Genomic DNA, 26,436 nt, shown 5'->3' with positions numbered 1-26,436 from the left:
CCCCTCCCTGGCAGTGTTCAAGGCCAGGTTGGATGGGGCTTTGAGCAACCTGGTCTAGTGGGAGGTGTCCCTGCCCATGGCAGGGGAGTTGGAACTAGATGGTCTTTGAGGTCCCTTCAAGCCCAAACCATTCTATGAACTGGACATACTTGTAAGTAGATGGCATCATTTCTTCATGGTTATGACCATCATCTTTCTAGCTCTTCTCTCTGTCTTATCTTTTCAGTTGTAAGATCCAAGCAGATTTCTTTGTAAAATGTGATGTATTATTTCATTTAGATGCTACAAGTCTTTTTTTTTTAAGTACCTTAGTGAAGCCTTAAATTTCTCTCTTTATATAATATGGAAAATGTTTTTTTGCCGTGAATAATCACAAATTTGAAATTCACAAATTTCTCCATGCTGCTTCAAATTTGTGGTTTTGAATCATGCAAAGATTTTTGTGATCTCTGATAAACTGCTGGAAAATAGCTTTCTGTTGGAGCTTGTAAAATTCATGTGTTGTACTTGTTTCTGTTGACCTTATGAAAACCATGGAATTAAAAAACCATAAAATTAAGATACTGTCAGTTAAATTGACAATTCATAGCCCTCTTTTACCTGTAATATATTTTTGTTATGATACTTATTCACAATTGTCATCATCACTTAATTATGTGATGTACTAGATACATATCATCATACTTCATGAGAAGGCTTATTGGCTAGTTTTGTTGTTTCAGTGAATTTTACAGTTCACTGTAACAGTTATAAATTACAGGTTCAATCTGTAATTTAACCAAAACCGCTATCGACTGTAATTTATTTAAATGTTCACTGATTTCTGTCTCTAGATTATTTGCTTTGTTGAGAATAAAAGTGGAAGCTTTAGGTTTAAATTTTTTTTTCTTACTGGTTTCCAAGTCTCCCTCTCTTTCGTGAATGTAATGTATTTGTGTTTTGATACAAAACAGTTCTAGGCTATATTAAAGATGACTTTGTTTTATGATATAGAGTGTGTTTTTGACTTGATCCCATTTAGATGTGGTGTCTGCTATTAGATCTTCTGGACTCAACAATCAAATGTGGAAAAAACATTTTTGGTGGTTGAAGTTCATACTTTTGCAAGATTAGTACATAGTTTCCATTATATCATGAAGTATTCTGAACATGTTTAGCTGAATGTTTTTTTTTAAATTCAAATAGTTGTCAGATATAATTAAAGACTTTTTTTTTTGCATTCTGATAATGTGATTATTTAATTCAGGGTTTCATATGATGAGGCTTTTATTATGGCCAGTGACCCCTTGGAAGGCTTTCATGAAGTGAACCTCGCTTCGCCTACTACACCAGATCTCCTTGGAGTAAATGAGCCAGGGACTCAGGAACAAACTACCTCACCCAGTGTTATCTACCGACCACATCCTTCTGTTGTGTCCTCTGCACCAATCCAACCCAACGCGTTAAATGTCTCTGACCTTCCCACACAACCTGTTTATTCATCTCCCAGACAACTGAATTGTGGAGACGTATCAGGTGTCAGGTAAGTTCTGTAGATCTTTTTATTTAAATTGCTGATGCTTGTTGCATTTAAACAGTTTGCTTTACTGAAGATATAATTTTAATATTACTTACAATGTTGTAATATTTAATTGTGTTCATAATGGTACATTCAACACCACTACTGCCGTTTCTGAAGTATTTCTTCTTAATGTATTATATAAATAAAAAAATATATCACTCTCTTTACAGCATCAATGTTACCGACGCAGTACTTTGTTCTACCTCTGGACCCCAGGGTGGGTCATTCAATCACAATAATTCCAGAAAGGAGAGCAATAACGTAGAGAGAGAGTTTTTGCAGGGTGCTACAGTAGCAGATGTTGCTGAAGGAAATGAAGATATTTTTGGGTTGAGTACAGACAGTTTATCTCACTTACGGAGCCCATCTGTACTGGAAGTAAGAGAAAAGGGCTATGAACGATTGAAAGAAGAACTTGCAAAAGCTCAGAGGGTAAGGCTTGTTGTCTTGTCTCCTCCTGCTTTTTCTCTCTCTTCAAAGTGGTTCTAATACTGCACAATGATAGATGGACCAGAAGATGCAGTCTGAGTCTACTCATTTCTTATAGAATTATTAGGATGTAATTGTTTCATGTAAAGTTTCTGAATGTGTGCAGTGCTAATGTCTTAGAATTATTCTTTGGTAGTGTTGGTTTTTTTCTAGTGCTGCTGCTGCTTAACCATGGAAAGCTTTTGCTGCAATATCTGGTTAAACAGGCTTTTTGAAATGTAGACCATTCCTTATTTCTGACATTTCAGAACAGGAGTAATTTTCTGTCATTCTATTGTTACTGTATAAGTATTTATAGATGCTGATTATATACCTCTCGAGTCATCTTTCTCCTAGAGTTTAAAAGTGTAGCATGTGTCATGGAATATAGAAATACTTTAGAACAGGGGTACTTGTGATGTTTCATAGGGGAATGCCTGCACAGGAAAGAAGCAATAAAGATGTCACTGGTGTTCTTTGGAGTACTGTTACACCACACTTCAAATTGAATATGGATACCTTTGAAGATACCGTGGCTCAATTCATTAATATTTGTAAAGCGCTTTGTCTTGTTTGGATGGATGGTGCTATATAAATGCAAAGCCATTATTTATCATTTTAACATCCCTCTGTGCTTAAACTTTTGAGTAGATTTTGTGCTATTTGTGTCTGTGCCCTTTCCTCTCCTCTACATGATTCCATTCTTGTTTAGATTTGAGATCATCTTATCTTGTGTTTGAACTTGTTTTCCTCTGTTTGTTACCTCATCTTGTTGAATGTAGTCACCGTTTCTGTCATTGTTGCATTTGCCCTTGTTAATGTAAATCTTAAATGTGGATTCTGACATCACTGCTTTTGTTGATTGTTCTATTGCTGAGTAGTTGCTTGCTTTGCTAATGTGTTTGTTTGCTTAGCATTTGACCACTGAAAGAAAACATTAACCTGAGCGAAGTTTGAGGATTTTGCATGTGAATATATAATCCTAGCAGTTAAACTTGGAATCTCTAGAAAGTAAGAACAGATTGAAGTTTAAACTTTAGAAAAGCTCTTCCAGCTCCTGACAGGATACCAAAGTTCAGCCAATGTACTTGAAAACCGCAACTCAGATCTGCTACTGTTATCTTGGAATTATCTGCAGATCTTATTCCAGTGTATACCACTTTGTCTCTATTTGAAATGTTTCCTATTTCACTCTGAAATTTAAGGTTGTTTTTGAGGAAATGGCATAAAGGCTGCTAGGACATACTAGCTGCATATTAAATACTTTCAAACCCTTTGTATCGTCTTGACAAAAGCAATTCAGCACTAACTTGAGACTGTTGGTGTCCAAAGTTCTTGCTAATTCTCAACCCATCGGGTTGATTCTTGCCGGTGTTGTGCTGGATGGGTAGCTTATTTTGTCCACTTGTCTTCCTAAACTTGCACTGTTTCCGAGTTGCTCAGTAACACAGGAGTCATGGCAGGAGTCTTTACAGTCTGTACAACAACAAACCCTATTCCTTCTGTACGATCTCCTTTCTTCCACTTCCTGTATGAAGACTAGTTTTTTCTATCCCTAATTAATCTCTTGATTGCTTTCTTCCAAAAGTCATGGCTGTTCGCAAACGGCTTTGCCCACTCTGCGATATTCAGTATGTCATGCAGTCCAACTTTTATTTCCAAGTATGTTTACTTTTGCCAATGAGTACTTGGTTTAAAAATCTGTAGGTATATAATTAATAGGTAGTGCTTGAGTATAGCTGGTTGTGTTTTGCATAATGATTTTAAATTCTTTGTAAGTCTCTGTGCTGTTTATTAGGAACAGTGAGAAAAATGAAAATTACAATTTGTGCTTGAGTTTTATGAGCTCCTTGAGTCTGGAAACCTTACAGACTACAGACTTCCCAGGAGTGAACAAAGTAAACACAAATTTGCTGTCTTGCATTTTTCCTTTGTTCCAAATTTCTTACCCAAACAGTATGCTATTGTAGTATGCATTAAAGACTTACTAGAATTTGTTGCGGTTGTGATCAGAAAAGGAACTAGAAAGGAAATAGGAATTTTGAAGCTTAGGGATCTGCTATCTAATTTTTTTTTTTCATGTCTGTGCTTGGAGTGCAAATTTTTTTCTTAATATGCTGTTTTATGTATTAGAGAATATACATATTCTCTATGTGGAATTGTTAAGACATTTAATATGGTTCTTGAAGAAATTATTCACGAGTAAAGATTTATTCTTTTTTTTCTTGTTCCTGTATGCCTTGTATTTCTTAAGACTGCAGACTTCCCCTCTCAAAATGAACAGTATTGCTGGCAAAATTGTTAAATAAAAACCAAGTCTTTCAAAAACTTATTTCTTGATGAGAGGAAATACACTTTTTACTTCAGTCCAGATTGGTTGCAGCACCAAATCGTGTCATAAGATTGGGAGAAAGGTTGTGTCAGAGGTAACAGCAGGGCAGCATCCTGGAGCATATAAGATTGGATATACCTTTGCCTTAAAAGGCCCCCTTAATTAAAATGACATAGAGTTTTCACTCTGTGAGACCATTCAGGTAATTTTTTGCTTATTTTTTCACTGAAGACTTAATTTCTGGCTATATTCTGTAAGGAGGAGCTGAAGAGCCCTTGCTGTAGATGATCTGAACCTTTCTCCTTGTTTTGTTACCCTTTTAAAGCAGCATCAGGAAAACTGACAAGGTGTTAAAAGGCTTAGTGATTCAGTGCTTATCTCCTCATGTCTCTCTGCATTTGCATTTTTCCTGACATGTTTGGATTGAGCTGTGTCACCGTGGTTACTGAAGGTAGATCAACCACGTGTAGATAACATCTGAGAGAATAGTGGTGGTATTTTGATATATGGTATTTCTTGATGTGTGGGTTGACTGGAGTCCTTGCAAAGGAATACCTTTTGTTTACTTTTTATCTTAATTAACCAGCACTTTGCATGTGTTTTGGATAGCTTGCTTGTAGTTTCTGAGCTGTGGTACTTCAGAGTCATGTTTTCCTTGATTTTTTTTTTTTTGTGACTTGGCCCTGAAGTTATTTCCTCGTCAATCAGACTGTCAATATAATGATGTCATCCGTGACTGCGGAGAGAAAATTAAGTTTCTGTGTTGATATGTTTTCTCTTGGAGTGTTGAAATTATTGGCTGTTGCTGATGGTTAGCCCCCTTCTCTGATGAAGAAAGAGCAGTCTACCAGAGATGTTGGTTGCAAATACTGTATTTGGTTTGAGAATGAGTTCCATGGTCCCACAGTCTGTAGAGTAAGATCTGTAGGCTTGTTGGTAACAAGTAAAGCTGTGTTTGACTTTTTGTAGCAGAAATCTGAGTTACTATTATTTCCCTAGTTTGAGATGCTTTTCCACAGTGATACAGTGATTCTTGCGAAAGAGGTGACAGTGCAGAATGTGGTATTGTAAATTTCAACAGAATTTAAGAACCTGATCCTCAGATCTAGGTTTTTCTTTCAAAGGCTTCAAATTCTGTATGCATTCTTCATCTCAGAAACAAACTTGAGTGTTACAATTTGATTTCTTGTCTTCAGATCTGGTGTGTTGATGCAGATTTTTTCCATTGTTCTGCCTGTATCGTCAAAGCATCCAATGTAACAGGCTATTGCCTTTATTACAGTGTTTCTGCACAGGCTGACACTGGCAGTTAAATCTCTTTATTTTTCCACAGTAAAACATGACATTTTAAAACTCTGCATGGATGAATGAATAGAGAGATTCACAATAGATATGCAGGAGTTCCAGTACTGTGATACAGTACATTCAGCATTTTTAAATTTCTGTTGTCATTTGCTTATAACTTAACAAACAATAACAATGAGGATGGTCTAGAATAATATAATCCCATAACTCCACTGAAGAGTATGCTTTCAAAAAGTTTTTTCTAAAACTGAATTGCAGTTGAATTGGAAGGCCACTGAGTTGTGATTGTTAAAGATGAGGTGTTTTAGCAGTTCCGTGCTGTCTTTTGAGTGTTGAAAGCTTTTGGTTTCTCTGATGCTGCTGTACTGTATCTTAGGCATAGAAATTTTCTCAGGTGAGTAGAAGACTACACGCAAGCCAAACAAAAGCATCTTCACCCACACCATAAGATAATTCTGTAGTTTGTGAAATGCTCTTATCTCTGAAAAGATATTCTGGGCCTTCTCTCACTTAAACCCCCTTGTAAATGTGGTTGCAATGGACTAATTTTTATGTAGCTTGTTTAGCTTGGATGCTGAGTGAAGACCAGTCAAATAGAAGTGTATTCTAGTATGAATACAAACTTTTTTTGGCAACTTCGGAATTCAGCAGTATCTGATGGTTCTGATTTTAGGTGATACCTGTAGAAAAATCTTCCTTCTTTCCTTGGTCTTCTGCATCTAGTTCTCATTTGGTTAAATGGCTGAACGTGATGCAGGATGATTTTTCTTTCTAGAATTTAAAATTTTGGTTTGAGAATACGGTTTTGAAGCCGTAATTTGCATTCCTTATCTCACTAGTTCTTTCTAAAGACTCACCTTGTAGTCTGTGAAGATCAAAGTGAAATAACATGACTCTTTGATACAGGGGTTTGGGGGGTTTGGGTTGTGTAGTTGTTTGTTTTTTTTTTTTACTTTAAGTTTTTTTTCCATCCAAGTTAAATTTTTTTATTGTCTACTTGGGTAATTGTGTGTGGTGTGCTTTGTAATAGCTCATCTTCTTCATGTAGTTACTTTTCCAGCACAGTAGTGTGGGAAGGACTGCAGCATGGATGGTTAGTCTAGCCCATGCAGTTGTCTTTTCTGCCTTTACCTTGTGTATGGCTGGGAAGTCTCCAGTAGTGCCTTTGAGACAGGCAGTGGTAATGTTCCTAATAGCTGCTAAGCTTTTTGCTTTGGTCACTCTTTATTTCTGCCCTGCTTAAAAAACCTGAGCTATTAAACTTGCTTGGCAAAATAATATGTCATATTATGCTTCTTCTGAATCATGTCATGGAAACTTGCCCGGTGTTTGACAAATCTAGCTAAGCAGCCATGCGTAGTAGACTGCCTGGTGGTGTGTCCTTTTTGTTTTCATTAAGTAGCTTTACTTGTCTGCCTTAATTTTAATCTAAACCCCCTAATCTTTCCAGTTGCAGGCAAAACTGTAACAGTCTTACTTAAAATAGTGTGTTGATAGTGGTAGCCCAAAAGTGAACCTGGGGTAGTTCCACCTTCATTGTGAGTTTCATAACTCTTGACCTGAATATTCGTATAACCTCCTTTTAAGATGTATTGATGTGTATGTAGCATTTTCCTTACAAATCAGGGAAGTAAGCCAAAGGAAATGTATTCATGTTTCTCCGCACTTGCAGGAACACATGGAACTTGAGCTTTAAGCATTTTGCATCAGAATCTTTCATTTCCTTAAGAACCATATTTTATATGGGAAATACTTTAAACCAACACAAAATTAATTAATTAAATTTTATTTCCCCTTTCTTTTGTTCTTCATTTTTCCTGTATTTTTTTCTCTTTGGCTTTTTGTATTCCTTTTTCCTTCTATTCCCTCCATCTGTAGCTATTTTCCTGCCTTTTGTTTGTTTGATATTTAGGTCACTGTGTGCAGAACAGTAGCTAGTAAGAAAGAGTTGAGTACTATTTGAGAAATACTACGTTTGGGAAAAAACCCCACATCATTTAAGTAGTACCTTTCAAAATAGTTAAAAGGTTGCATATGGAAAGCAAAAAATCAAAATAGCAAACAAACTAGACTAAAAAAAAAAACCAAAAAACCAAAACCCAAAACAATCAAAGTGTCAGAAGTTAAAATGAAATAAAAGAAAGGAGAAGGTAGTGCCTTTGATACTACATGAGTCTAGAACAGTCCTTAAACACTTGTTGAATTTAGGAGCTGAGGTCAAACAGGACCCTTCATTTTAGATGAAAATCCATTGCCAGTTTCACTGCAGAAATTGAGTGCAAGACCTAGTACCAGTATGCAACAAGGCAAGGGGTAGTTTCCTGCATCATTCTGTACTGCATTACTCAGTCATGAAGGCTTTGGGAGAAATGCTGACCACCTCCCAGAAACACAAGGGAAGCTGCCGTTCGGGCCTTTTTATGACTCTGTAGTGACTGGCCTCACAGTTTTCTGAAGGCAGCTATTCTTTGGTTTCTGGAGGTTTTCAAAGCAAAATCATTGCTAGATTTTTATTTGGAGTCTTTAACATGCCAGTGACAGGCTTGGGTCCTGCAGTTCAGGAGTGATGGTAGTGTACTAGCTACCTTGGCAGGGGGAAAAGAAGAGGAGGAAGAGCTAGATGGGGATGGGAGGGGAGTTATGGCCAAAACAAAAAAAAAATGCTTGAAAGGTCAGAATGGGCTGTCTGGTGCTTTTCTTTCCCCTTTTCTCTCCATCCATCTCTTTCTTGCAAGAGATTCCAGGGTTTAATGGTTGGGGAAGGGGATGGGAACCCTTCTTTCAAATTCCTTGTCAAACTTCCCTTTTTCTCTGCAAATTACCCCACTTTTCTGTCAGACTTGGGACAGTACAGATGAGATTGGGTACGTGTAACCCTTATACTGCCAAATCTGTGTTAAAATCTTACTGTAAAAGTGGTATGGCCAGGCCTTCTTCACTCAAATTTTAGTGGTGTAGACAACATTTTGAATTTCATCGAGCTGCTTTAATTTGTTTTATATATCTGCGTAAAGAGCAAGGATATAATTACAGTATGATTTTGGAATTGTATTAGTTGTAAGGAGATATGCAGGAGACTATTGATAGTAAAATATGTTTTAAGATTCCTTTTAGAATTGAGGATTCTCTTGAGACAAACCTTTTTTTTTTTTTAAAGCTTTACTTCTAAGTGTCTGTTAAGGTATGGGTAAACAGAACTGGTATTCTGTCTGTCCCAATTAATTAATTTTATGTGTATTTTAAGTGACTTTAGTCTTCTATACTTCTAGGAAAAAAGCTTTTTTTTTTTTGCTTCAGAGTATTTTGGAAATGCTTATGTCTAGCTTAGAGATACTTTAGATTGGCCTGGTACATGTCTGTATAGCAGGAAGAAATAGCTATATATGTACAGCATTCATTTAATTGCTTCTAGTGTTAAGATTAATATTTTGAAGGCTTTGTTTAGTAAAGGTTTTATGTTCCTCTGATTATTTTTTCTTTTTCTACCCCCTCTCTGTGGTATTAGCTTTAAAAGGCCAAATTACTACTCTAAGTCAGAATAAATAACTTTCAATTTTCCATAGGAGCTGAAGTTAAAAGATGAAGAATGTGAAAGGCTTTCTAAAGTGCGAGATCAACTTGGACAGGAGTTGGAAGAACTTACAGCTAGTCTGTTTGAGGTTTGTTGGAGTCTTCGATGTGATATACTTAAAGGAAGCTGAGTCAGATGTTTTATGTAGAATCAGTATATTGTATGCTGAATTTTTCTGCAATAAGCTTATAGAGGGATTTGTGAAGATTTCTGAAGACCCGGGTGTGTTGAAGTAGATGCTTAAGAGCAAGCAGTAGACTTCTCACTTAGATGAAAGAGACCTTGTTGAGCTTGTCAATCTGCCTAGACACAAAATGAAGAAAATGAGGAAAATATACCAGAAAGCTTAAAACTATTTAGGCTTATTTTTTGTCATAACTGTTTTGAGACAGCTTCTCTGTCTGACAACAAGGCTATCTAGCTAAGAGCTAAATTTGCGGTTGTCATGGTGACTGAATAAAAAAACAAATGTGGTTTCAGATTAATGGAGGTAGCAAGTACATAACTATGCTTTCAGCTTTCGAATTTTGGGTCTGGCAGCATGCTACTCCCACAAACTTGAAAAGAAGCATTAATACTGAGTGATGTACCAGGGTGGAACCTGATTACCAAGTGAGAAGCCTGAACTTTAAGTGGGACCTTTTCATTTGAGAAAAAGGCAGTAGTGCCAGGAAAGATTGTGAGCTTGTATTACACAGAAGAAAAATCTTAAATCCATACTTGAAGTAGGATCAGTTCTCATTTTGTCATAGGAATATATATAGGAATGCCTAGAGGCTAAATTGTGGTACCTATAACTGTCAGAATATATTTCATAATCTGGAGATGATTTATTTGTTTACTAAATCGTTAAGTATTGGTTTTCAGCATGTGCGTAAAGATATAACATAACATTAGGTACGTTTTAGAAGCAGTATCTAAACCTATGCTGTTGTATTTGTATAAAAGTGCTATTACAACCTTGAAAATACTGACATTCAAAACTCAAATTACAAAGTGCTCTGTGGGTTGGCAACGCATTTTATTTCATCATCTCAGTAGGGCAAAGTTGCTTAAAATATTAAGCAGTTCCTGTGTGTAGAGAATAAATGGGAGACTGGAAAGGTACATTTTAGCATAAATACTTGTGTATGTTGGGGGGCGGAGGGGAGGAAAATGTTGGGCAGGTGTTGGAATAAAAATAAAATTATCACTGAAATTTTATATTAATGACACTTCATAACTTAGAACAATGTATCAATTTGAAGCTATGTTTGATATATAGCGTATTAGTAATAATTATTTGAATTTTAATTATTCAGAACTGTTGTGGGCATGTCACCTGAATTGTATTTTGTGATTTGATTTCACTAGGAGGCCCTAACAAAACACAGTATTAAGGTTTCTTGATTTTTGCACTGGGATCTACAGCCCTTGAATTCACATTCTGTTCTGAATCCCACTAATTTCAGTGACCATAGAGGTGGATATGCTACAGCTTATATTAATGCCATCCCAGTGGAGGATGGAGACTTGTTTTGCACAGCTGGGTGTATATGTTACATTATTACACTGTAATAGCACTGTAACATGCTTTGCTTTCAAAGGTGCATCACTAAGCAGAAACTGCATGGTCAATGTTAAATGTATCTGTACACATTGTATAAATGTGTATGTTCCCATTCCTGCATGTGTCTGTTGTTACTTAAGAGAATTTTACAAACCCATGATATACAGCTGTGGTGTATGCCAGTGGGAGCCAGGTCTTTTTGGTATGATGATGTATGAACTTTTTTGTTTTATTTATATAGCGTCCAGATACGTGCTAGGCGCTTTACAGATATGAGAAGGATTCTATCCCAAGTAATTTAGTTGGTGGCCCTGATCTTTCAATCTTTGTTACCGTCAGTAAGTACCAAGAACAGTAATTTGATCACAAGCGCAAATTGCTGGATCAGAGCCTAAACAAATACATTATGCAGACAAAAGGCTTAGAGGTATGAGGTAAAAGGATGTTTAAAAAAATCCCCATTCCTTTTATGCTTTCTTCTTTATTGGCTTAGCCTTGTTTCTTTACTGGGATTGGTTTTTAGTGCTTTTTCTGTTCTACTTAGGAAATGTTTATTATTCCACAAACTATTTTTAAGCTGTTGCTTTGTCTGTTTTATTGATGGCAAGAATTTAGACTTGGTAGTTGTTTGACCAGTTCCTTCATGCAGAAATTTACAGTTGACTGAAACTGGTTATTCTGGGTAGAAGTTCTTTTGAACGTGCTACTGTGCTCATATTGCTTTTGTTGCTACTTGTTGAGTCTTTCTCTTGGGGGTCAAGGAACTTGACTTGTCAGCCACTAAAGCGTGACTGGAACCTGGTGTTCGTGACAGGTATTGTTCCTGCTGGAGGGGGGGTGGGGGGAGTTGCTGAATTTGAGTCTGGGCTCAGGACCAAGAAGAAACTTGGTGGGCCAGCAATGAGTCCAAATGATAGATTTGTAGGTATTTTTTGGTCTGTAACTATTTAATTTCAAACCGTTGCACAACTTATTGTTCACAAGTAGTCTCTGTGAAGCAAAAGTGTGTCCTTAGGTGTTTGTTTTTTTTACTGGCTCTTGTAAATTTGTGTGAAGCATTTACACTAGCTAAACATTTCTTATAGGAAGCACACAAAATGGTTAAAGAAGCTAATGTCAAACAAGCTGCAGCAGAAAAACAGTTAAAAGAAGCACAAGGAAAAGTGAGTTTTTTCCAACTTTCTTGCTTTGTCTTCCCGTGGTTAAAAATCTAAAGTGTGAATCATAAAGATGTAAATAGAGCATTACCTGTATAAGTTATTAAAATATATACTAAGTTGTTTTGTGTTCCATTGACATATTCTTAGCTAGCGCCCATGGCCAGAGCTGGTGTTCCAGCATCGTATCAGATAGCTAGCAAGGTGCGTAGGAAGCCAGTGTTACTGCAGTTGCATAAGCATCTGGTGTTAGTGCTGTTGGAAGATGAAGTCTTGATTTGAACCAAGATAACTGGAAATATTGTTAAATGGTTTAACATACAGCCTAATACGATATTGTTGTTTGTTAATGACTATTTTTTTTTTCCCCCTCCAAGATTGATGTCCTCCAGGCTGAAGTAGCAGCATTGAAAACACTAGTACTGTCTACTTCACCGACATCTCCAACTAAGGAGTTTCAGTCTAGTGGAAAAACTCCTTTTAAGAAAGGCCATGCAAGAAACAAGAGTACAAGCAGTGCTATGGGTGGCAGTCATCAGGACCTCACCATGATGCAGCCAATTGTAAAGGACTGTAAAGAGGTAACAGTACAAGGATTGTCCTCTTTTTTGCTGATAAGTTGGCTTTATAGTTTACTCACAGTAAATCTAGTATATATTCAATCTTCATGTAATACTGACTATTTTAGAAATATTTTTCATTAATGAAAGAAAATTCTTCTTGCATACCAATAGATGGTGATTTTTCCAAGTCTTATTTACCTTTAAATCATTGAGGGAAGATGAGAGAAGATTTTTAAATAATGGAATTAATAATTTAAAGATAGGAATGAAAAAAAAATGCAGTATAACTGAGTGATAAGTCCTGGTGGCTTTTTACAAAGTCCATCATAGGAAGTTCATAAACTTTCATAAATGTTTCATAAACTGTCATAGAAAAGAGGAAGAGTCATTTTATAGATCAATAATTGGTGAAAGAGGCCAGGGAAAAGATGGAATCAATGATTTATTAGAGAACAGGAGGAGAGTTACCATTAGAGTCCTGGAGAGGCCTGTGTTTGTTTTGTTTTGTGTGGTTTTGTTTGTTTATTTTTTTTTTTTTAAATGTACTTATTCAATTGAAAATGGGGAAATAATGAGGTGACAGGTTGATGCTTGAGTCCTGGGAATGGTAGTAGCAAAAAGTGACCAAAGAGCTGAGAAAGATCTTATGATACTGAGTGGTTAATAGAACAGCAGATGAAATTCAAAATCAATGAATGAGAAATGAGGCATCTGGGGAAAAAATGCAACTCTAGCAGATGTGCAGTTGTGGACTTAGAAATAGTTACGTTGTGCTGGGGAAAAAAGATGATTCTTTGAAAACACATCTTAGTGCTCAGTGATGGTCAGAGACCCACAGAGCCTTAGGATTTGTTAGGAAAGGAATAAATAGCAAAAGAAAAAGCATTGTGCTTCTGTATAAATGTGTGGTACACATGCGTGTCTACGCATGCAGCTATGATACCTTCATCTCAGAAGGGGCATAATGAAGAGATGAGGAAGTGTGACATAGATGGTCAAACCTTTGGAAGTATTTCTGTGTAGAAGCAAACGGGTGAGGTAGAACAAAGATCTATACAATCACAGGTGATGTGGGGAAGATGAGTGGCGAACAAATATTAATGAATTCTTGTAATAAGAGAACTCTGGAAGCTAGAAGGAAAATCATTTTCAGTCAGTACATAATGAAACTTTACAACTCATTGTTACGAGGTAGAAAGATTAAAAATATAAATGTGTTCAAAATGCAGTCATGCAAAGTGACAAAAGAAAAGCCTGTCAAGTTATATAGGATATAGAGATGACATTTGCCTTAGGAAGGTTCTTTAACTACAGCTTGCTAGAAGTTGTGAGGCTGTAAAATGAAGACACGTCACTGTCTGTCCTCTTGTACTGCTTTGCAGCCAGCTCTGACTGCTGGCCGTTGTCAGAGGGGTAACAGGCTAACTGGATCTTTAATGTGATTCACAGTGGCCATTTACATACTTTGTTTTGCCAGTCATTGTTAACTGCATTTATACTATATACCTTTTTACTATAAATTTAGAAAATAAAGACATTTTCCAGTTTCTGTTTCATACTTAGGCTTCAAGGAAAAAAAAAAACGGTTACTTAACTTTCAGTGGTATCCAGGGTGTTTTCCTTATTAAAACTGAATCCTTGTTACTCTTCAGAAAAGGGGATGGAATCCAATTACTTTGTAAACATCAGTGAGGTCGTGACTCAGTGAAATTTTTGAGTGTCACGCAAGAGTGAGAGAGGGGAGAAATCTGTTTTGCCTCAATTTCACTTGGAGAGAAAGTGGTGAATGTGAAGGACATGCCGCAGAAGGTCCAGTCTGCCTGACATTTTTCTTTAGTCTCCCTTTTGTTGGCTGCTTAAGGAGACACTTTGAGGCTGCACAAAACAGGTGACTGTTTCTTCCAGTGACAGCCCAAGGTATCTGTAAGGAAAACACAGATTTTTCCACCCACTGGGACTTGAGTCTTTCTGTGTCTCTCCTGAGCAGGAGTATTCAGTGGAGTGCAATGTGGGGTGAAGGAGGCACGACTGCCTCTGGCATGGCGGTTAGGACATTGTTTTAAGCAGCGGAGACGTGCCTTCCCTAGTGCTTTTGTTGTCCAGTGCTTTGTGGCTTTGTTTACTGCTTTTTTTTATTGTTGGTCTAAGGTCAACGTTTTTGCATTTCTTGGAGCTGGATCTGAAACCCCAGTTCTGCCCCCTTCTTGCTAAATTTTCTTGCCACAGACTTAGGTTACCCTTTGCATGTCGTTCTTCTGATTTTGAGTGACTTTGCTTCAAAAGGGGAGCTGAGACTACCCTTGCTCAGGGGTACCTAGTGGCCTTGTGGTGTGGGGAATGTAGCTTTGGACCCTTGCGGAGAGTCTACCGCCCAGAGCTTTGCATTTTGAGATGGTGGATGGAGCTGGGGGTAAATACATGTCAACTTTCAGTTTCTTTGTGGAATGTAGACAGAGTTAGAGTGGCTCTCTGCGCACCCTAAATGGCAGTGGAGCCAGAAGGGTGCCACCATCCCAGAGAAATACTTCTTAGCATGTGGGAGTAATCGCTAACATAAGTAGACATGTCTAATTTAGGTATTAACAGGATTTAGGCAAGCTGAATAGCTGCCTGGATCTTAGGCAGGCAGGTAGCATCCACTCAGCGTAAATGCCGATAAATTAATCGGTGTTGTTCAAAGAGCTGAAATGTTTCTCTGATGTTGTGTTTTACTGTAAAATTAAAATGTTAAAAACCCCCTAGAATGATTGTTAGAATTGGCTGTGTATTTAATTGCAGGTAATCAAAACTTTAATCTAGTGAAAGCACAAGTCAAAGCAGGGAGGAGATACATGTGTAACCATGTAGATTGAAAAGGAAGAGCATGAAGCTATACTCACTGAGCAGTTTTTTCAAGGCAGCTTCTTTATAAATTGCAGGTTTTGGGGGAAATTGAGTTAAATCTAGAAAATAACCAAGTTAATAATAAATGCATCTTAATTTTTAGAATCATATAGTACAAATGAAAAATGGCTTTTTTTTCCTGCTGATATCTCTTGGTCATATTCATTTTAAAACCAGACCTGAGATGGGTTTTAAGGTATGTGAAATGTTCCTTTAGGGAGCAAGTTACACCTATTGAATTTCGTTTGTACAGTGAGGTTGGTGGCTTAGCAACCAGAACATTTATGGACTAGCTTAATTAAGATGGTTATTCCTGATTGTACCTGAGTGTAAGGCAAGTAGCTCTAATGGAAAACAAATTTGCCAGCCTAATTTTTGTAGGTTCTTTCTCAAGGAAAACAAAACAAAACAGAACAAAAATGACAAAAGAACTCCCCCCCCCCCCCCCAAATGGTGAAGTGCTGGGAGCTCAGAGAAGGGGTAATGCATGGTGAAAGAATGAAAGACTGAGAGAGGTTGGTTCAAAGCGGTGTACTGATCTTTTTAATAGGATTAAAAATAAATTATTTTAATTCTCAGCATGTGTCATTTTCCCTCTTTCATTATCTCATCTGTATTATTTGTTTTTAATATTGGAAAATTTTAAAATCATATCCTGGGTTATCTTTGGTCTGCAGCATACATCCCTTCCTTTGGGTTTTAGGAGTAGGAGTCTGCTATAGTACAAGAAAGGGATTTAACAACCAGGTGGAGGGGCAGGTGCTGAAGTCTGCGTCAGCAGCATGTCAAAACCAGTCTGAGGATGGTGCTGCATATCCCATTGGGAACGTTGGACTAGGGGTACGTGTCAGAAGCAGCCATCCCCACTCTGCTTGGTTCTCGTCTTGGTGCCCGTGAACAGGATCCTGCTCAAGTAACCCTGAATCAGATGACGTGCTCTGGGAGCACCTCAGTGTGCTCCAGCTGTTAGTGGGTTGCCAGCCCATGGGACAGGCTGCCCCATCTTACAAACATGGATTTTAATGGTGACCTAGCACCCGTCTCCTGAACACCAGACTGGATAGGTGCCTTCCCACTGTTGAACTGATCTCAATATGGAGGTGACAAGGTGTTTTCAAAGCAGATAAATCCATCTCTTCCTAACACAGAGCATGCTTACTCCTAGGGTGTCTTCATGGGTTGTTTTAGTATTTCTCTGTTGATTAGAGGAGCTGTGAGGGAGCAGGCTCATAAATCCTGCACAGTGAATATCCTTGCCTTCCTGTTGTAGCATGGTGTAGGAGAGAGTTTGGACATAAAGATGAAAAATTAAGAGTAAGAGTATAGTTTTAATTGATTTTTATATTGAATTCCTGTGTTAGTGTATTTAGTGTGCTAAATGTCTGTTTTATTATAACATTCAAATAGCAGTGTGTTATATTCAGATGCAGGGTGAACATAAGAGGTGTCTAGGATTGCAGTTATTTTCTTTAGATTTCTCTGCTTTTCTGTAACTTGCAGAAATGCAGATGGACTAAAATATTGTAATGGAGATACATCAAGAAGAAATTTTTTTTTCTTTTTTCTGTTAAACAATCAGTGAAGTGTTTCAAAACTATCCTGAAAGCTTAGGAAATGGGGGAGAGGTAACTATCTTGTTCCTGGTGTTGTGGTGACCAGTGAATGCATTACTTCTGTGTCTTGAAAATGTTATGTTTTGATTTGCTTATATTTACACTCTTAGGAAAGTTGGATTGAAGAAGGTGTTCATAGCTGGGGCATGACAGCATTTGTTCACAGCGCAAGGGAAAGCATTTAGTTTTAATGCTCATTATCCTGTGGGAATTTGGAATTTGGAAATGATAGACTCTAGTGTGATAGTTGCGGTACTAAAATATGTAACTCTGTGTGTGTATATTCTAGGCTGACCTGTCTTTGTACAATGAATTCAGATCTTGGAAGGATGAGCCTACTATGGACAGAACATGTCCTTTCTTGGACAAAATTTACCGGGAAGATATTTTTCCATGTTTAACCTTCTCAAAAAGTGAGGTAATGGAAATAATCTAAATGTGGTCACTGACACTTTTCACTTAAATATTTTACACAAAGCCAATAGACTGTATTAAAAACGTTTTCATAGGAAGTTTAACCATTTTTGTTTCATTAGTGTGACAGTTTACAGTGAAGTGCTGACGTTTAGTCTGGAGTACTGAAATTATGTTTTTTCTTCACCGTTATGCTATTCCAGATACGGCCTTTTTAGGTCTGCTCCTTCAGATGTTACTGCTCTCTGGCAGAATCTGATGTTTGTAGGAATGAATGGTGGGTTTTTTCCACTGATATTTCGAAGATACTGTTTTGTAGAAATAGTGTCCTGTCACTGTCTCTTGTTTGTATAGGGGGCAGCAGAGACCAATATATTTAATTTTGTGGACCAGTTTTCTCTCGTATCAGAGCAAGCTGCAAGCACAGTCTGGGAGGTTACAAGAATTAGACTTTGGGATTTGATGTGATTCCACAGGGGCGGTTTGGGAATATGGTTTTAGATTAAATGAATTATGAGACTTTTTTTCCTTGTGTTATTCCCACACACTCCCATACGGAGGAAAGACTGGAGTTTTACCCATCCTGGGAATAATGTGGAACTGATTCCAACTGCAACTGCTTTACTTATTTTTTGTTCTTAAGCACTGTTTACAGGCTGTAGGTGTGATACCAGTCCCTAGGGGAAAGGGACCAAATAAGAATAACAAACTTTAAAGCCCTCAGACTTGAATTTTTTTTCCCCAATAAAATTAAACACATCACATCAAAAATGCTGCGTTTTCTTCATGTTTATCTGTTGTTTTCATGTGATGTTATGTTTTTTTCCCATGCTTTTTATCTGCTGTTACTTGCTGGCAATAAGCATGTGTGATCTTCTAGTTAATTGTATACGGTTCATTACGGTTGGTGTACAGCATCATATGAACCTATCTCACTATAAAGTTTACTTGGTTACTATGGGAATTAAATTGCTTCTGCAGCATGTGTAAGTAGGCCATCCTGTTGTCTTTCCCAGCAACTTAATTTTGTTTGGTTGGTTTTTTTTTCCTGCTTCAGTGGTGATATAATTACTGTAGACTTGTATTTCCTCTTAAGGAAAGAATGAGGCTTCTAGCACTTGTCAGTTATATCAGTTATTGTTTCCAGATGCTCTGCCCAGTGACCAACTTCTGATTTCACTGGAATATTAATAAACTAATGTGCAGTTAAACCAAAAAATATTGTCTTGCATGTATTATCTTTTTTGAATAATTAGAAATGCAGTTAGCTGAACGGTTGAAGTATTGCATTAACTCTCATTAGCCTCTTGTGTATATGTGTAGTGTTTTGTTTTGCTTCTGGGAGATGGCAGAGAAAGAGTATTTCAGATGAACTACTTCAATAGTAACATTCTGTTTTTAAAATACTCAAAGTACAATAGAAAAATATATTTATTACTTAGTAGGAAGGAACTTTTGGCAGAGAATTATTTCACTAATAACACAAATTGCACTGTCTTTTAAATCAAGTAATAGCTATTACTTGTCTATACTTAAAACAGTAGTCTTGGGCAAGTGTTGAGTCCAGTCAGGCAAAAAGAGCATATTTCGAGTGTCTTATGATTGTGTGCTTATAAAGAATTAACATAATAAAAAGCCTGAGGAAAGTTGCACTTTATTTCATGAAGATGTTTTAACCAGACTAGTGTTGGAAAGTTGCAGCTGGCTTTTCTATATATTATGTACCAACATAATTTTCTATATGTTGTTTAGTCTTACTTGTTTGAACACTGTTCTAAAGCTCTCTTTGGCTGAAAAGCAGTGATATAGTATTTACTTAGGTTTTGCAAGATAAGGAAGCATGCTGCATCATTTTGTGTTTCCACAGAGCACGATAAAATTGGAGTGATTTTTTAAAATAAATGAAATTTGTGCCATTTCCAGTCTCTGTCAGGAACACTGTGTGTACAAGTGGATGTGCTGTTTGGGCTGAAAATACAGTTAGCATTTTGAACATGCTTGACCACGTTCCTGGCTGTAAAGGCAGTTACCTTGCCTCAGGGAGGCCAGGGTTATTTGGAGGGCAGAATTTAAACAGGAACCTGGAATGGGACATCTTGCTCATGATGAAGCAAATTCTCATTTATAATTGAGTTTGTTTGAGATGAATTTTTTTCGGTGTTCTTAACTTTACAGAAGAAGAAATATGTCACTGCTTTAAGGCAATGGATAACACAGAGCTGTTTTTAACTGCTTTCTAAATTTCTCTTGCAGTTGGCCTCAGCTGTTCTGGAAGCTGTTGAAAACAACACTCTGAGCATTGAACCTGTTGGCTTGCAACCTGTTCGATTTGTGAAAGCTTCTGCAGTTGAATGTGGGGGACCAAAGTATGTTAAGCTAACAGAGGGGGAATCTTGACTCATTTGAGATCTGTTGGATTGAGAAAACTGCTATCAGCTGATACCTCAGTCAAATTTGTGTATCTTAAACTTTATTTCCTAAAATCTGAGAATTCAAGGTTGCTGTTACAGCATTTTATGGGGAAAGTAAGCAACTAATAAATTAAACTTTAAAAAAGACTAGTATAGAACAAACATTTAAGACAAATTCCCTTTTGGGAATCACTTCACTTACGATGCATTGACTACAAAAGAAATATTCACTTCCTTGGAGAAGACCGTCCTGGTACTTAAAACAGATTTTGAATGAGGGGCTATCACCTGGAAAGCGTATTTAAAGGAAAGGTATTGAAGTAGTACAGGCTGAATATTGCACACCTAGAATATTTGTGACATAAAGAGATTTAGGACATACACAACACACTGACAAAGGTAGCTGAAGGATTTGAGAGGAGGTATGTAGAGTAAATCCTCTGAATTTGAGCAGGAGGAATGTAGTGAAGTGGGAATGAAGGTGAAGGTGAGTTTGAACCTAAAGCACGAAGTATGCTTGAATGACAGGAAGGTTGTTTTAGAAATTTTGGAATGGCCCTAGAGGAATCCGAAGCAAGACTTGTTGTCGGGTACTGATCTAGACATTAAAGTTAGGTGGGAGGGACTTGTCTGAGGCACTGGGGCTTTGATGGATGTGGACGAGAAGGAAAGGACTTGTAGTGTGCTTTAGTATGTCAGGGTTAAGCAAGCAGGGTCAGTGTTAATCTGGAGCCTTCCAAATCTTGAGAAAGCCTTGATTTTTCTGTTGGAGATCCTTTTGGACAAGTTGACAGTTCTCACTGTGATGCTTTCGACAGAGCTCAATTTTCTGGTAGAAAACTTGCATCGAAATGTTTTCATCTGGTTAAGACTTTTTTTTTCTCATTGCTATTGTTTTTTTAGTTCTTGTTTTTCCTCTTTTTGAGTGGAAGAGAAAATACACTTAACATCAAGATTTTTTTACTTTCTCTTTAAAGAAGCTGAATAAAATGAAAATTGTATTTTATGACTTAATCTTTGATCCTTTCTAGCCTACAACATTCAGGCATTCATATATTCTTCAGCTTATTCCTGTCACCAGACAGCATGCTCTGAGCTGTAGAGCCCCTCATCAGAAGGGCCCACCAACCACAGTGGAGCTGCTCAAGGGGTTGTGATTTCGAGTCCAAGATACACCACTGTGAGCTGCCTTCCATGAATGTGATAGAGAATCTGGACAGCCAGAAGCTACTGAAACAAGTCATGTGTCATTAAAGAGCAATTGGCGAATTGGCAAATCGATTTAAAATCATTGTGGTTCAAGCAACTTCCCTGCATCTTGGCATGGTGAAATACCTAAACCCAGGAAACTCAGTTGCATCATTCAGAAGTTTCATGAGATTTTTAACCTATTTTCTGCAGTGTAAGATAAGATTATTAATTATAACTTATGTAATCCTTAAATAGTTGGCTAGGCATAGATTAACGTTTTGAGATGACAATGCAGAAATTGTCATTTAGTTATTTCAGGTGTATCAAAAGGCCAGGCTTACTCTTTTCTCCCTTTTCCCACTGCCCTGTAGTGACAAAAACTTTCGTGGTATTGCTTGTAGATAAGTAATAGGTAAGAAATATGCAGTATTTAAGTGTAATTTGACAAGAAATGTGCTTTGCCTTATACATGATTACTGGCACTGGATGGGAAACACGTGTTCCAGTTTTCACTGAGTTGGAGTAGCAGTTTCACATTTTTTATTTTTATATGGTGCAAAGGGCTATTTTTATTGAAACCATGTTCTTAAATAGGTAACGTAATATAGACAAACTGTAGCTAAATAATAACAGAAACTAGAGTAATGCTTTTAAAGGAATTATATTATTGCCTGAGGGATGGGGGAACAGATGCATAAAATAGCAGGTAACAGCCCAACAGCAAAATAAGGAGTGGAGGGTGGAGAGCTGTGATGACAGTGAAGAAAGGTTCTTGATATATGGAAGTTGTTGAATCGTGCTTGTGATGGTGTGTAGTAAGTGCTGCCTTAAAGACAGCTGGGTTTTCCCCACAGGATTTGAGTAATTGTCCCCATGGGGAACAAAGCGCTAAGCTGCGTGTGTGCTGTACGGCACAGAACTGAGTCATTAGCAGTAACTGTCATGCCAGCATTTAACCTGGTGTGATGGAAGAAAACGTATAGCAGGTAATTCTATAGCCAGAAGGAAAAAATGGCTTTATTTCCCTAGCATTGAAAGTCTGTCTGTCTTCTCACAAAAGCTTGACTGAAATTGCAATCAGCTTGCTTCAGCTACTATAGGATTTCTTGGATCAATGGACTGCTGTCAGTCCTCATAAATTGCTATGGAAAATCATATACACTCTTCAATTTTCTCCTCTCTTACATGGTTCTGCGGACCAGCTGCAGGCTATTTAAAAGGGCCTCTGAACCACTCTTTAGAACTGCAGAAGCTTAGTAATTTTTGTTTCGCTTTTGAACGGCTGCTTGTTCTTAGACTCCCTAATTCCGTGAGGTAGAAATGGAGGGGAGAAGAGCCAGCAGCTTTTAAAATCAATGAAACAGTGGATGCCATGACAACCCAGTTCATCTGAGATACTGCAATATAGAAATTCCAAATAAATCAAATTTCCTTTTTATTTACATTTATCAACATTGTGTTAATAGCAGTTTCTTCAAGAGATTCAAAGCTGCTTTTTCTAAGGATGTTGGAGGACATTTTTTTTAATTCTTTGCCTTTCCCTGAATTGTTTTTTTTGGGAAAAATTCGTGGTGACTGCCTTTCTTTGTTCGTCAATACGACATACTTGCAATACACCAGAAGTAACTGTGATTTGTTTTATCATCACTTTTTATAATGATAATGGAAAGAATCATTGCCAGACAGACTGTTTTCCTTTGTCCCAAATTATTTTATACTCTGACTGTAAATGTGATTTCAATTTGGGCATAAATGCAAAGCTGGTCCTAGAACACGTCTGAGAGGCTTCAGAGAATTGGCCGCTGTTCTGTAGGGCTGCTATTTTTTATGATGAAATGCAACATCAAACAGAATTTTCTTTAAAAAAATCTATTTAAATGTTGGCATCAAGTGAAAATTTAAACCATGTTTATTTCACATAGGATGAGTTAATTAAAAGAAATGCAGAGTTGTCTAGCCAACTTGAATTAGTGAATTTGCAAGTACATGACCAGAGCTGAAGAAAGTTCTAAAAGTGATGCACTGGTATTGAAACAAAATTAGTCCTTGTGGAACTAAAGTAATTGACAACTAAATGTAGTAGTTGCAGCTTGTAAAAGGAAGGCAGAGACTTGGGTATTTGTGCCAGTATGAAGCAATTACATTAACACCTTAAACGCATACAGGTGTTTGGACATTAATGTCAGATTTGTTTATTAAATCAGCCAAATCTCTCTTTTGTAGGAAATGTGCTCTCAGTGGACAAAGTAAGTCATGCAAGCATAGAATCAAATTAGGAGATTCAAGCAGTTATTACTACATTTCTCCTTTCTGTCGTTACAGGGTAAGTAGATTCACTGTGATGTCATTTTGAGTAGCAGTTATTTAGTTATTTTTTCCATACCATTATACAAAATGATATTAACCATCATTATTTTTATATGGGTTCAGATCACTTCGGTGTGTAACTTCTTTACGTATATTCGATACATCCAGCAAGGACTGTTGAAGCAGCAAGATGGTGAGTAAGAAATTGAATTTGACATGTATAAATAGGAATTTACATAGTGCATGTGCCTAAAACTTGCTGTCTGCACAGTAGCATAGCAGTGACCTGAAATTAAGGAAAGCATTTGTTATTAGTCATCGTTGTAATGAGAAGAATTTGGTGATATTCTACTGTCCGATAAAGTTGTTTAACAGCAACAAATTAAAAGGCAGTGATTTTTAGTCCATCTGAAAGCCCCTCACATTATTCAGTAAGAAATATTATGAAAAATTCTGTAATGAGAAGAGTTAATCCCAGTTTTTCCACATAGTATTCAAAAATCAAGTCTCATTCACAAAATATGGAGATATTTTAGACCAGAAAAACTTGAGTTTGGTTTGATCTGGGCCATTTTTTCTTTTCACGTGGTGTTTTGGTGCATCTTCTCATTTTGTGCATTGAGAATTCAGACAGATGTTCTTGTTAGACTGTCCTTCAGGAAGAACTGGCAAGGATGACAATATTTTGGGTTAAATTGTAAAAAACAAACAGGAAAGCATACTGTAACCATTCATCTGAGTACAGCTGAGAAATGAGGTCTTGCTCATTGCTATGGCGTGGCGCAGTCTCTTGATTAGGGCTCTGGTTATAAATGTAAGGCTTGATTCCCCCCCAGCCCAAAGGGTAAATGTGTTTTTTACTGCCACTGCTTCAGGCTGCTGGTTGGTTGGTTTTTTTTTTTCCTCCCCACGGTTGTTAACCAGGTGCTTTGCTCCTGTCAGAGTAGCATATCCAACAACTGCCTGTTTAAACTCTGCGCAGTAATTTGGAAGTTTGCTGACCTGTGCTATTCAGTTTCAGTATGTCTGTATAAAAGACGATGGTTATGAAAGTGTATATGCTGTGTCATTAGCTCTGTGTCAATAGTTAATTAAAAATAACTGTGTTCACTTTTAAAATTTAATTATTTCTTTTTAGTTTGGTTGTATTTTGAAAGTAGACTAAAGCATTGTAATGTTTATAGATGTCTGTGCTTTTTATTCTGCCAGTCTTCAAGTCTGTGTGGATTTGCTTTATCTAGAATTTGGCTAGAATTAGTCCCACTTTGACCTACCTCACCTATAATAATCTCTTCTGATGTTTCCCAGTTTCAAGATCTCAGTATTTTAACTACGCCGAACTCTTTTGTTTCCATTTGTAACCTGAATTACTCCTGAGGTGATAGACTGTTCCTTACAAAAAATAATGCTGTTAACTTTCCTTGTCAAAGGGAATTATTTTCATGGAATTCCATAGAAATTCACCTATTCCATACACTAAATTATGTTTAATAAAACCTTCAGATGATGGTAACTTTTGCTGATTTACTAGCGTTGCAGAAGATCTTGTAAATATGTTAAGTTTTAATTTGATTTATAGTTAAAAGGCTTTTACTTTGACCAAAAGGACCTATATAGCTTCAGCTAAAAATTTACTTTGCTATTGAAATAAAGAAATTAAGTTACTGTTTTTTCCATCAAATAATGAAATATTTTTAGCATTATCAGAATTACTTATTCTTCACAAGAAGTTTTTTCAAACTTGAGTTTGACGTTTCAGCTCAGTTGTCGTCTTTACCATTAAAAACATAGAATTTGCATTTGTAGCTTTATGTAAATATTTCAGCAATACCTTTACACTCATGGTAATTGTCTGCATAGCGCGTTGCTTGTATTTCTACTCGTGCGCCATATACTTTGAGACAGAGGTCACTTACAAAAGTGGAGTTTGAGATATGGTAAGGAAGACCTTGTACTGTGTTGCTTATGTTAATAATCTTTGTAGTCATTCTACATCATGATCTTCACTGCATGGAAATTATTCTTGTCTTGAATAATTATATACTCAATAATTTGAATAATTGTATACTCAATAATTTTGATTCGTATTGCTGTGGTGTCTAGAAGCTTAAGGTGTGCACTAGGCTCATCAAGTTTAGCAAAACACAGATGAAATTTTAAAAAAACCCACTTTTTTCTTCCCCAATTTATTGTTGCTAGCAGATTACTGGTAGAAAAAAGAGGAAGAAGGATTACAAATGAGAAAATTTTAACAAAATTACAGATTCTGTGATGAAACAGTTCTTACCCAACAAGTTCTACTTTTTTCTTCTTGTAGTATTTTAATTTTACAGAAAATGAGTCAAGGGAGCAAGGCAATTAAAATGAGAAACTGCAATTAATTGAAGCTGACAAGAAGTACGGATGTATTTTTGTTCCCCAATTTAAAAATAAATCATCTAGAATTTGGGGAATATTTTATAGGACCATCATTTAGAATTTTTAAAATAATTTAACAACTTTTGTCACAACCAAGTACAAACAATTCTGCTTTTACTACGTGTTTGTTACTTCTGAAGTTACCGGATGTACAGGGAGGCAGCCTGTGTACATCAGTTGAAATAAAATACGAATTCAGTATGTTTAATGATATTTCTGTCTTTTTTTTTTCTTTTAGTGGATCAGATGTTCTGGGAAGTTATGCAGCTGAGAAGAGAGATGTCACTAGCAAAACTTGGCTATTACAAGGAAGAGCTCTAAATCTTTTTACTCTTGCGCATGCATGAACTTCATTGAATATGCATAATTAAAATCGCTGAATCTTTTTTTGTCACTTGATATTTATTTCCACAAAGTGGGTCCAAGATCTTTCTCCTCTTGCAGATTGCACTAAGAAGTACTGTGATTGTTTTAAACTGACCTATGCTGTCTTTGCGTACATCGAATACTTTTAGTTGAACAAATGTGGTAAGCACTTGCAGGTGTATTAGTGATTGTAATTTACATTTAAAAACAAAACTTCTGATTAAAGTGTTAGTCTGATGCACTGTCTGTCTTCTGTTCTTTGCGATGCAGAATGATGTGAACCTCCCTGATAAGTTGTTCCAAAAGGTAAAATTGAGATGACTTTAT

General features: G+C 36.8%; 1 protein-coding gene across 1 annotated transcript; it reads left to right on the top strand.

Moving 5' to 3' along the window:
- Positions 1-1,250: 1,250 nt before the first annotated feature.
- RAB3IP (RAB3A interacting protein) lies at positions 1,251-26,064 on the top strand. The gene is made up of 10 exons (XM_009960858.2): positions 1,251-1,522; positions 1,732-1,993; positions 9,230-9,325; positions 11,872-11,949; positions 12,321-12,524; positions 17,292-17,420; positions 19,670-19,782; positions 23,242-23,341; positions 23,449-23,518; positions 25,982-26,064. The coding sequence occupies exons 1-10, from the start codon at positions 1,272-1,274 to the stop codon at positions 26,062-26,064; spliced, it is 1,386 nt and encodes a 461-aa protein (XP_009959160.1). The 5' UTR covers positions 1,251-1,271.
- The last annotated feature ends 372 nt before the right edge of the window (positions 26,065-26,436 follow it).

The sequence above is a fragment of the Leptosomus discolor genome, chromosome 1, assembly GCF_034619465.1.
Source record: "Leptosomus discolor isolate bLepDis1 chromosome 1, bLepDis1.hap2, whole genome shotgun sequence".
Taxonomy (NCBI): domain Eukaryota; kingdom Metazoa; phylum Chordata; class Aves; order Leptosomiformes; family Leptosomidae; genus Leptosomus; species Leptosomus discolor.
Note: the sequence above shows the minus strand (reverse complement) of the source record. Positions and strands in the feature narration are given on the sequence as shown.

Coding starts and splice junctions, on each gene's coding strand:
- RAB3IP (XM_009960858.2), top strand. CDS start 1,272: ATGGCCAGTGACCCCTTGGAAGGCTTTCATGAAGTGAACCTCGCTTCG. Junction 1,523..1,731: donor GGAGACGTATCAGGTGTCAG/GTAAGTTCTGTA, acceptor CTCTCTTTACAG/CATCAATGTTACCGACGCAG. Junction 9,326..11,871: donor TTACAGCTAGTCTGTTTGAG/GTTTGTTGGAGT, acceptor CATTTCTTATAG/GAAGCACACAAAATGGTTAA.